Below are 12962 nucleotides of genomic sequence, written 5' to 3'. Positions count from 1 at the left end.
CTGTGGCATTCAACTGTACGATATATCTGCATTGAAGCTCGTTTCGCCTCGTTCCCTTTTAACCCATTTTGACGCATGACAAATCAAACATCCATCCTTAGATTCGTATTGTACATGTATCCATTGAGCACTCAACAGAATAAGCATTAAGAAATGCATCAAAGATATCATTTAAATCAAAGAGATGAAGGAAAATTACAAAACGTGAACAGCAACAGCAGGAAGACGTGATATTAGTTTCAAGCTGCTTGGACACATCTTTAATATGCGCATGTAGCCAACGAACCGTAATTCTTATTTATATTCTACGAGACGACGAACCGCCAATATAAACTTCCCTTACCATCAAAGACTTTTCTTTAGTCCCTACAGCTCACCCAAACTAACTGCCACGAGACTTGTGATTCGCATTCTCATTTTAAAGGGGGACATGGGCAGACTTTACTTCGAAGTTACCAGATTTTGATGACGAGGTATTCGTTGACTGGGAGGGGAATAAATTAAAAGGTAAATCAACTTAATAAGGTCTCTAACATTCAGCACTAACAGTGAAACTTTTGAGGCTTTAGGAGAAATCTTCGCTCATTATCATTTTACATAAAAAATAAGAAAAAATGACGTGTACATTACTACTCTACGATCATTTTAGCTAAGCTAATTAGCCTAATCAATCTGAATTTATGTTTAGTGTTGCCACACGCATTAGTCGATATTAGATCTATAACAAACAGACGAAACATTCGAGCGCCTTGTTTTTTTCCAAAAGGAACATTTGGATTTGTGTTAAGGTTAGAAGCCAAACAAGAAATAAAAGAAACACTGTACCAGCAACGACGAGTTTTGTGGTATGTCGGACACTTCCTTGGCCATTCTTGGCTGCACACGTGTAGTCGCCAATATCTTCCTGGCGTATGCTGGAAATCCGCAGCTCAGTGCCATCGTTAGCCACGGCCAGAGAGGGGGAGGTGTGAACTAACTCGTTGTCGCGATACCACAGGATCTCAGGGATGGGTGTTCCTTCTGCCAGGCAACTCAGAATAATAGGATCTCCAAGGCTGACGTAGACTACGTCTTCGGGAGTCATCGTAAATCTTGGTGGAGCTGTCATCATATCAACAGCAAAGAATATATTTTTGTTATTAATGGTCCATTTTTACTTACAATAATTTCTTCATTGTTTTTCTTAATACTAGTACTAATAAAATGAATTTTCTACCATGAACGTTAAGATGGAAGAGAGTGCCATTCTTGTCTTGTCGTGGCGATCGGTTGAGAAAGTTGACCAAACACGAATACCAGCCTTGATCGGACTCACGAATCCGTGTCAGGTTGAGCGAAGCTAGGCCGTAATGAGATGAGCCTTCGAGGGAGCCTTGTTGTGCTATGCGAGACACTCGGCCTTCGTATCCTTCGCCCGTATGCAAATAGTTTTCGTACCAAATAAAAATAGGTATCTCCACTCCCTGTTTCAGAAATTAGAATTAGTATTGAAAAAACAATCTTAAAATAAATACAAAATTGTCTTGATCTCAAAATTTTCTAATTTCAACTATTGATTTCAGTAAAATTTAAAAAAGATTTAAGAGTAAAATTTTCAGAATATTTAAATTCCTTTTTTGCCATTAAAAACTACCATCAGGTGAGAAATGTACTAAATTGCAGCGAAAATACTAAAATAGGGCTGCCAATTTAGAATCATGTTTGTTTCCACCAGCCAATAACCCACAACCCAACATCAGCCATGCTGATATGTTTAATACCACAGATCAAAGGGAATGTTCAATTTCATCAGTAATATTAATCACCTTCCCTCATTTTCTTATTTTTTGCTGTTGTTCTTGTTTTTGTTTTGTTTTTGTACTACACAACAAACTACACACTTTTATACTTTTGTACTACACACAATTATTTGGGGCATTGTATGACTATTGTATGGACAATTAAACGCTTGATAAAATTTTTAGAGACATTGTCAGAGATGGTTTTCATATGGAAAAGTAATAAATACCTTTTTCTCCCACTGAATGACGTAAGGAACTGGATGGGCTTCTGGAAACTCGATGTGGCAGTTGAAGACGATCGAGTCGCCTACCATTGCCGTCAGATGTTCAGCGTCCTGTGGGTTACTTAATCCTATAGAAAAAGGCATAGCGAGAGCTTTAGAGCTGCAGTTTAGAATACATAATTATTCAGAAGACCATTTTCTCTTTTCCCATTTCAGGAAAACGTTATTCTTTGGCCTATGTCCTAGTAGGCTTAAATGATTTGCCAAAAAAAGGTACAATGATAGAGCCGCAGAGGTATGCAAATATTGCAAGATTTCGAAATTAAATACATACATTTAATTAATTATCTGAAGCACAAAAGTAACCAGTGAGAAGCCCTTTCATTGTAAAGGGAATTGCTACTGTCTAGTGTCTACAACCCTTTCGTTAGGCCGAAAACCATGAAAACAAACTACCCAATACACGGTTGCCAATAGTGAAAAGCAGACAGCTTTGGGTAGGAATTGTAAAGGATCGAGTAAAATGTCGAACAAGGATTTTTACAACCACAACGGTTCATGTAGGTTTTCTGCCTTTTTGTCGGCAATTCTCGAATTTTTAAACCATGTTTGCTGCAACAATGTTTCTTTTGTTTCCTTTTCTTTTACTTACAGATGTATTTATGTTAGGTGGATGGTTGGCTTCTGCTTCAACCTGCCAGTCGTCTCAGCGTGCAAGTATTAACAACAGGAAACTTGGATCGATTGGAAGTTGGCTTTTATTCTTTCCTCTTTCGTGCCCACGTGTGCGATGTATCGACTCGGAAACCACTCTTTCCAGCCTCCCCCTAGTTTATCTCCCTTCAATGCATCTCTCTTTTCCATCTCTCTGTATAAGAACCCTTTTCCACTTTTATGGGCCCAGTCTTTCTCTTTATGAAGGGATATAAAAGTTCTTTGGTAGGATTTATGAACCATCTAGGATGATTGACCGCGTACTATGTAAGCACCTGGCATTTCAAAAAAGTATATAATGTGATCTTGCGACGTATTTTGTTCGAGCCGCATACGTGCAATGGTTTTGATGGATACAATTTTTATAGCATTTCTTGCAAAATTTCTTCGGATACTTTATGCGATTTGAAATGTAAGGACTTGTTTTAGTTCTTCATTCACATGACTTTATAAAATTTACCTATACTTTTTTCCTGGGGGTTACAAAGTAGGCCATCCAATGTAGGTCTACTCTACCCGGGTGTACCTATACTTTCTAGGCTGATGGGTTATAGATCGATTTCATTTTGCTTCGATGCCCTTTTTGATCTTAATCTTCTTCTTATGGAAGTAACCGAAAGTGTAAGGGATTATGGAAAGTGCGAGGAACAAAAATATAACTCTAAGTGAAAGGTCAACAAGTAAAAAAGTATGTTACGAGATTCTCTGGCCCTATTGACAGTTCCTACACCCGCAAAGCTTTTGTATGGAAACGCGTCGATCTAAATCGTAAGATCCAGGAAGGGATCATGCACAGCAAAGTTACCCAATTCCAAAGTTTTGTCATATCGAGTCTACTATCTAGGCTAACACTTGATTCGATCTGTGAAGATCCCGCTACCATGTTATGGGGGCAAACTCGAAGAAAGACAAATAACTTTGTTTTCCTTCTCAGGAAAAATAACGAAATGTAATATATTTAAGTTTTACTTTAAATGTTCTGTTTCAAAAATTTTGGTCCCGATAAATACCCGTATTAAGCGAGAGCAATCAAAATTGTGGCGGAACGTTTACTCGGTCGTTTTCTACAACAACATTCATGCTCGGTTTAGGTTCTTCTAAAAATTCTTGGATACTACGAAGGAAGCGAACTTAATGCTCTATTCTTTAGTTCACAGACTGTGGGCGGACGTTTTTTTTTCCAGGGTAAAAAGATTTGGTTGATCAATTGTATGAAAATTGCTCCCTGGGCAGGGTATTCAACCCTCTTACTTTGTATGCACCCGATGTTCAACACGACCTTACAGCCGAAGACTCGCAGTTATTGCTTCCTTATAAGTTAGCTCATATAGAAAACAAAATTTCAATTCGAATTCATTTTCGCAAAACGCTGAACCGTTGTAAATTGTCAAGAACGTTTTCCAGTAATATTTAATATCCATACAATTGATGTGTGAAGCGCAACGTCGGCGATTAGTTCAGCTCTTGCATCGAGTCAACCGCTTGATGTATTGCCTCCGCTCAATAGTCTATATCAATAGAATGTCCTACCTGAGGTGAATAGCGAGTGGAGGAGAGTGACGACAATGAAGACAACAGTGTGGTGGGACGAAATGATGGGCATAAGGTGGGAGCGTTGAGAGATCGTGGGTCGTAGTGCAGGCTGCTGCTCTAGCGATTGCTGGCAACCACCGTCAGTGGATTTTGATAAAAAGGATGAGATAAATCGATGCCGCCGCAGCCTTCCGGACTTATTTTTGCGCTGGTAGCTGCTGCAAGCGTCAGACGAGAGGTAGATCGACCTGCCATCTTGGACTTCACCGGCGCCCGATTCCTGCTTGTTTGTTTCATCTGAAACAAAGACAATTCAGTTTTAGAATTCACGTTTCACGTAATAGCTGTCGTAACTTTGCAAACAAACTTGATAATCTAATCTGAATCGATCGCTGAATAAATGAATAAACACGACCCATTGTCGTCATGCTGTTCGCATTGTTAATAGGAAAATGTGAAATAGTATTAAAAAGGAGAGCCATCCTTACTGAATTGACGGCAAGAGCAGCATGCGGGCGTGAAATCGTGGCAACATCGGGTAAGACCGAATGCGATACGCCTTCGGACCCGAGCCATACTGGTACCACGTCTTCTACCGGCGCCATAATCCCGGACCGGCAGGATTCTGACGACTGCTACTACCTTGGCACAGCATTACCTATAAAGAAAAATGTCAAAGAATGGGTTAGATTTTATCGAATAGACGACCCTTATTTTATACTTAAAAAAGATCACAATTGGCGCCATAGAAAACGAAAGTAGCCCACGTTTCGATTGGTAAAACTTTGCTACTGCCAATGAAAACAAGGACGTGTTTGAACTAGGTACAGTATAGTTGCTGTATCATCTTTAATCTAACATTCGTAGATGAAAGCCGAATTGCTTTAAATTTTGATTCCGTACAAGATCAATTAAAAAGGAACTGTCAAAGGCTATATGTACAAAAGTTGGTTGGTCGGAACCAATCCCAAAGTTTCAGTTTAAAACTGGTCGTTTCTGAGAAACGACAACCCCGAGGGACAGAGTCATGGAGAAACACGACTGCCGTCTCTTGGCGGAAATGAATGATTTGAAGCCGGGCAACTTTATGTACCAAACAACGGTCTCGTCGCACACATTCACTCAAAATGGCGACCTCTTTTGCTTTTATGCAGCAACGGTTTTTCATCGACCCCCCAGTACTACACTGCGCTCCTCCATGATACATCAAAAACTGTTGAAGATATGCTGCACAGGCCTAAAACATGAGATTGGACCTCATTTCCGGCAGTTGCCTTCAAAAGATTGCTTTCATTAAGCGTATTACGACCAGCCCTTGTTTCCAAAGATGAGCTTATTATATGTCGAGGAAAGCTCTAGATGTCAAATGGAGCGAGCCACGAATAAGCAGAGAGCGGAATGTTTATGTATTTTTGATAAGAAGGACTAATACCACGGCAGTACCCTACATTTACCAAATGCTAGAGTAATGAATTCCGCATCGCAGGCCTCGAGTTAAGGCTAAGAATTCAAATGGTTTTTCGAACGGAGTAAACATTTTTCGCGTCGATAGGAAAAAATTTCCACATCAACTCGATTATCCTGATTTCTTTTATCATTTGTCATTTTTAGTATTCCATTTCTATCTTTCTTCTCTCTTAAATGAATCATCCTGCCATTATTTAGAAAATTCGGAAGATTGAAACCCTAGAATTAACGTATCGCCTTTTGGCCTAAATCTTTTTTAAATCATCTTTTTTTTAAGTCACCACATCGGCACTTCTTAGAAGGGAAACCAATTTTCAATAGAATTAATCGGTAGAACAAGAATAAAGAAAGCGAAAGTACTCCAGTCAATCTCGATCAAAAGCTACAAGCTGGATCAACGCAACCTTATGAAACCGATTTTTTTTCTTTCTTCTATTTAACTTTTATATTAAACGAGGTTACAAAGTTTTTTTTTTTTTTTTGAATAGCGGCTACAACAACAAAACCAGAAGCTGTTCCAACAAGAATGTCAGCTAAGTCTTGAAAATGGAAATTTAGATGCTATGGGAATGGAGGAAAAAAAAAGGGGTGTCGCATTTTCTTTTCATGATGATTTACTTTACATCTTAGCTTTCATGCTCATAAGACGATCAATAACAGGGAAGATTGATTTTGCAGGGACTTGCTGTAAACATTAACTTTCGATTGGAATTTTTTGTTTTTCTTTTTTTAAAAGGAACGGTTCTTTATTCGCACGTCCCCCTCTCTTTGAATCCCATTTAGTCTGTCACTTAATAAACTATTGGATGCAATTTAGGTCGGGAGTTGCGACAGAGGTCTGAGAAAAAGACGCGGTGCTATAGGATTCGTGAAGAAGAAGAAAAAAGGGGGAATTAAACTAGTTGATGTCGGCTTTTGACGTTCTTGCATAAACCATGCTCAAGCGCATCGTCGTTCTTATTATAATGGCGCGCGGTGTGCAAGTACTATATAAAAGATTTTTCTTATTCAGCTATGGATAAGATGGTTTGACAAAAACCGGCTCTTGTCAATTTACCTGCGCGTTTGCGGGTTTTGAAAACGTAAAAAAAAATAATAAAAGAATTGGTCTCTAAACCAGTCTGTTTGATTCTCGAGAAAGAAAAGTCAATAAAAAATGTCAAACGACTCTTTGACACGAGAAAGCAAAAGACGACAAGTTCATAAATAAAACTGCGCTGTATACTTTGGAGAATAAGAAATAAAAGAAGAAAAGATGGGAATAGGGAAAGAAAAAGGCCGACTGAATATTGGTTGTACGTCACTGTGTAGAAACCCAATATGCATCAAGACTTTGACGTTTTTATTCTAATGGGAAAAAGTTGCGCAGAAGAGAAATAGGGATGGCAGCAAGTCATTGCTCGTCTTCTTTTCCAATTTTTTTTTTCCTTGTTGGTTTGTTGTTGCGAAGAACTTGCGGTGCATATGCAAGCAACCTTCTTTTGCCACCTCCTTTTGACTGACTCGACTGCCAAGCCGCTGGCTGCTGCTGCTGCCAACGGGGGAAAAAAAAGCTAATTGAATCGGCGGGTTAGATCCCGCCGCCGCCGCGCTATGTCGTTTTGACTTACGACAACGGTTCCTCCCTCTTAATCTGACAACGATTCACACTCACAAAAAGAAACAACAACAAAAGCACGAATAAGTGGCGACGACTGTCAGCACGGTATTGGACATTGGGCGTCGGACTGTATGTACATACATAAAGGCTCATCTCCGAATGACGACACACTAACAATGACGTAGGCGAGCAACAATTTCAAGTCGATTTCCATAACTTGACTATACACAGCATATGTCATGATTCTGTCAAAAGTTGAGCGTCCTCATCCATCCAAGTTTGATGCTTTGAATTTCCATAGTTTTAGATTCCCTATTCTTCCTTCTGGCCCTTTTTATTTTTCCTCGCTTGATCCATATAAATCAACGATCGATATCTCATACTTTTAATAGCAGAGAAAATCAACATAATCATCTGTGTGCTCTGTGCATGACGTCAAATCTCCCAGGCACCTCGTCTCGACTTGACAGCCATTTTTTCATTGGCGTCATCCGCCAGCGCTGTACATGCATATCAAGTCTTAAGGGAAAGAATATATACAGAGCAGTGAATAAGCTAGCGGGCCAGAAATAATATCAAACTGACTGTAATAGAACAATTCCATCACCCCAGCAGCGCGGGCCTCTCTCTCAATTCCTCTGAACTTTTCTTATCGAATTGCCAATTTGCCGTTGCCAAATTCTTATTGCCGGGGCCTTTAGAAAAGGCTTCGGGGTAGGAGGCAATAGACGGCAAATTTATTCTGAATAGACGGGATTTCTTCAAGTCAATACACTTTATAGTTCAATCAGTCAAGAAGCACGGTTTATAAAGACCACGAGAAAACGGCGGAAGTGATTGGACCACGCGAAGGATATATCCACACAACGGCGGATCTTTTTTATAATGCTATGCAATTCCGAAAGGATAGTCGTCTGATGTAAAGGAGGAAAAAAAAGGGAAGACCGCACGACCATTTCCAATTCAGCCAATTGAAAACTCACCTAGGAAATGAGACCGGCAACTAATCGTGAAACAGAGAAACGACGGGGGGCTCTGCTGTGATACATAAGAGTTTATCTCTTTTATATATAGAAGAGAATCCCAGCAGCAGCGTTTGTTTCTCGAATGCACTGCTGTATTATTTTGTTTCCTATAGTTGTTCATCACTTTTTATTCTGGCGTCTTTTATCTTTACCTTCTTTTTCTTTCTAGACTTTTTCCGTCTCGCATAACAGCCAGAGAATAGGAAACTCCAGTATAGCGCCCAGCAGCAGTTGGGGAAACGAAAAGAATGGCAAGGAAAAATAGAGTGTGCGCAATGGTGGGTATACAAGAGGGAAATAACTTTCGGCCCGATCGAAGTGGTCACGTCTGGTCATCTCTCGCTCGGATGAACACGTCTCCCCGTAAGATAAGTCCATTAGAGAAAAAGGAGAACAAAAAAAGAAAGGAAATAACCCAGAAGCAGGAACTTTTGGCAATATAGCGCAGCAGCATTCACTCGTTTGCTATTATATATCCGTTCCATCAATGAGTCGTTTTATTTGCGCGGAATAAACACGATTACATCTTACTATTCCTATCCGTCAAGATTGGCTATTAGGGTTTTCTCTCTTTGGCCGGCATCCGACCGAGCGTGCAGCCTATATAGATTCGTTTTCGGACGTGATTTGAGACACTTGTGCGCACCTTTATCATTACATAATATAAAACAACTCGAGTGGCGGTTCGATCAGTTTTCTTGGTTCGAGAGTCGACAAAGTCCTCTTAGTGTCTGGCAATTTCTTTTGTTGAGAAAAAAGGGAAATCCAATCAAATCAAAAATAGTTCAATTGAAATGTCGCCTTGAAAACGAATGGCAAAGAAATTGTCAGATGGTAGACTGCGCCGTCGATGATAACGGCTCTAGTGCCATACACAACACAAGGGCTATACACTATACTCTTCGATGCTGCTGCTGTGAGGGGAGAAAAAGGGCGCGGCCGTCGCTGTGGAAATCACCCATTTACTCGTGAACTACGAGCCAAGGCAGAGAGAGAGAGAGAGATTGGACGTGTAGGACGTCGTAACCTGGAACTGGGGAGAAGAACTCGTCTATCAAGTAAATGGGTTCCACTTTCTTCTCGGATGGCATACGTATTTATCAAAGAAAAGAGCGGCCCGTTGGCAGCGATCTGTATCCAGTGCTGCTGGACGGAACAAGAGTTAGACGACTGGGCGAGGAGGAGAATGTTTCTCATTGATAAGTCAACTGAAGACAAGTCTCTGCCTTTCTGTCTTGGAACAAGAGATACTTTAGTCGTCCCCCTCATTCTTTTCATCCCTTTTCTTCCTTCCTTTATTGCGCTGGATCCTCTTTTTTTTCGGCTTTATAGAGGCTCGTATTAGTCAACAACACACAGGAGTCATCGAGACCATCAAAGATTGATGAACGATCCTGTGCGGTCTTCATGTGCCAAAGACCCACAAGCGCCAAAGACCAAATAGCAAGCATTGCCCTTGGCATGTTGACGAAGGCTAGAAGCGACCCATTTCTCTAATGACGCAATCGGAGACCGAAATCGGAACAATCAAAATGAATAAACGCGGGGGGACGACGAATTCATTCCGCGATGAAATGGGGGAGAAATTCACTTTGAGCGATAAAGGCGGCGGCCTACTATGTATAACTCTACTGTACCGTAATAAAATAAAATAAAAAAAACGTACTATAAAGTAAAGACATGTCGTACGTCTGTGACGAATATAAGCAAAATCCAATATCTGCAGATGACCGCGTCGATTTCTCCATGTCTAACAACGCAAAGCTTTTTCCTCCATCTTTTTTTTGCTTTTGCTTTTGCTTTACTCCGGCTGACTGTGGTACATAAATCGACTGGCACAGACACATTCACAATGCTGTCATCTTTCACAGGAACTCCCCTCCCAAACAACCCAAAGAGAGGAAGGACCAGCAAAAAAAAAAAATTACATATAAAATTGTACTGCGCAGTATATATAGTATATAGGAGGACGATGATATCACTACGGGCGTCGAGGGAACCGCCATCGTGCATAGTCATTGGCGCCGACAGGATATGATATTGGTTCCACTCACTAAAAGTCTTCTTCTTTTCTCGTTTGTCCTTTTTTTATTTTATTTTCCTTCTTCCTCTCTCTCTATCTTCGTCTATTTTTTTCTTCTTTCTACGTCTATATATTTAGCTGGCAAACTGGATTGTCAGCTCTCCGCTGGTCTGGAACCGTCTAGCAGCGACCCGTAAAACAAGAAAAAAAAATGGAGAAATTGGGAGGGTAAAAAAATAAAATAAAATAAAATAAACGCGAAAAAATATAGAAAGATATTCAAGATGGCTGTAATCGTACGTTAGAAGAACGGGAGGGAATTTTGTTATTCAGTTTTAAAAAAAAGAAGAAGAAGAAAACGCATTTCTAGATGTCTCGACTACCAAATTCGAGTCTCCCGCTATTATCCACGTCAAACGTCGTCTACATAAACATCGCGTATCAAACTTGCAACTGAATCAGTGTGTGATGATGTTGCCCGAGGCCAATACCGGTATCTACTGCTGAATAAAAGTATACATAGTTTATTACGGCCTACATATACCTATAAAAAAAAAGAGCAGACAGCACGCATCATTAAGCTTTTCAATGTACGTTCAGCTTCCATTACGAGGAAATGTCTAAAACAACCCAAATAAAATGGACACAAACAAAAAATGCTGTTCAATTTAAAAACATTCGAAATATGAAGCAGTTCAGCATTTTTGCGTAGCTGCTGAACACATTCGAGTCGAAAATATATGAGGCAGATAAGACGCTATAGTGGCGGTGTTCATTAAATGAATAACGGTGAGAATTGTTTTATTCTCAAGTGTTTGTCCTTTGGTGGCGACTTGACCGCCCAACAAGGCCGGCAATAAAAGAAAGACAAATCTAATCGTAGAGTTCACTGGTCGTCGCATTTCCCGCCCTCAACCAATGATTGTCCAGCTGCGTGATAACGGCAATGCAATCGACTACGGTCTCCATCATCATCTCCCTCGACACTCAACATCTACCACATCACTTTCCCTTAAAATCCCCCAAACCTCATTTCTTTCGTGAATTTTTTAATCAAAAAAGGGGGGAAACGAGCGGAATCGTTGGAGCCCGAAAAATTGTTAATCACTAGACTAAAGAATGGCACCAGCAGATTTTAAAGGGAAAAAAAAAAACAAAAAAGGCATTATTATAAAACCGAGAGAGAGTTGTCTTCCTATTTTGGGTTGGATCCTTTTCAATAATGAATCAACTTCTTTTCTTTCCCCCATCTAAACCATCGAGGCTGTGCTGAGTTTGTTTGCTTGCTCTTTTTTTCTTCCTTCCTCCGGCCGGAATCCCGGCCCTGCGGCCTATATAGACTATGCGGACGTCGCTCGCGCTATATAGCTGCGAAAAGGAAAAGCCTGTTAAGTGATTGTCAGCTCCATCAACAAGGGGGGCTCGAGTTTCGTTTTGAGCTCGGCTGCTGCTGCTGCTGCTGCTGTTGTTGTTGCCGCTACAATTGCTGTGCTGGTCCTACTGCTGAACTGTCACTCGCTCTCCTTTCACGAATTCATCTTATAGTCCGCCCGCCCCGCTCAGCGCATCTCTCCCTTTTAGCTTAAACAGCGAACGCGCGCGGTTGGCTGGGCTCCCTGTATGCAAATAAGACCAACACCACCCACACGTCATGCCCGCCGCCGCTCTTCTCTCTGGGGCTGGCTGTGCACTATCTCTCCTTTACCCCCAACTGCAGCATCCATGGCAAGGACGCGTGGAATCCGCCGAGTAGTCGCGCTTCGTTTCACGCAGCACAGCAGCAAATGGCTGGATTGTGTTTTTCCCCATTTTCTTTCTTCTTTTTCTTTTTTTCCCTTTTTTTACTCCGGTTGCCACTGACTACTCTGTGTCAGTCCTCGGTCGGTCTTTCTCGGCTTTTCTCTCTCTCTCACTCGGCTCTGCTCGCATCCAGCTCTCGTGTAATAGTCTTCACCTCCCAGCAGCTCCTGTAGCCCCCCACCCCGTTGTCGAGCAGCGATCGATATGGACGTCGTATAGACCCCTCGACGCAGCAATTAGGGCGCCGTTTTGTCACTGATGACGTGATGCGTTATGGCTCACTTAAGGACAGCGCCTAGAGCTACCCCAGCACTCTCACGTTGACACCGTAACGTGGCCCATAGCTAACCATAGGCCCTAACCATATACAACGTACTACCACCTCTCACAGGTTTACGAAGCTGTGTCTTATAACCAATGAAGATAGGCTATAGAGTAGATGTCAATTGAAACTCGTGCGTGTGTGCATATAGTGCGGCATTATGCGACGGAGGAGGTTGCGAGAAGGAAGACGCGAAAGTTTAGTGCCAACCATCGAGTCTCATTTCTTTCTCTTTAGCAGCACCCCTCTCTCTTTGATGTTGTAGCTTGTGGATATGTGTCGTTGATTTATTTCCTTTCTCGTCTGGAATATGAAGATATACGACACGAGCCCATAGCCTCCAACACACAATCCCACCCGTCTCTAAACAACATTGATGGACGCGGGTCACTGTGCTGCTGCTGGCCCGCCTTGTTGGTTTATTTGCACGTTGGCCGAGACTAGACGTTTTTCATCATTCGACTCTCCTTGCA

General features: G+C 41.3%; 1 protein-coding gene across 8 annotated transcripts in view; it reads right to left on the bottom strand.

Moving 5' to 3' along the window:
- Positions 1-12962, bottom strand: part of LOC124193176 (protein turtle-like) — a 39550-nt gene that overhangs the window by 7341 nt on the left and 19247 nt on the right. For 7 of the 8 annotated variants that reach the window (XM_046586861.1, XM_046586865.1, XM_046586863.1 and 4 more), the window contains exons 2-6: positions 4741-4910; positions 4250-4549; positions 2009-2133; positions 1217-1463; positions 826-1101 (exon numbers count right to left, since the gene is read on the bottom strand). In XM_046586861.1, coding sequence (XP_046442817.1) covers positions 826-1101; positions 1217-1463; positions 2009-2133; positions 4250-4549; positions 4741-4828 — 1036 coding nt within the window. In that variant the 5' untranslated portion in view covers positions 4829-4910. Of the gene's footprint in view, positions 1-825; positions 1102-1216; positions 1464-2008; positions 2134-2339; positions 2453-4249; positions 4550-4740; positions 4911-12962 lie in introns of those variants that run through there. The other variant, XM_046586862.1, reaches the window with a different exon arrangement.

Source organism: Daphnia pulex, chromosome 4 (genome assembly GCF_021134715.1).
Source record: "Daphnia pulex isolate KAP4 chromosome 4, ASM2113471v1".
Lineage (NCBI taxonomy): Eukaryota > Metazoa > Arthropoda > Branchiopoda > Diplostraca > Daphniidae > Daphnia > Daphnia pulex.
This window is presented reverse-complemented; position numbering and strand designations above follow the sequence as displayed.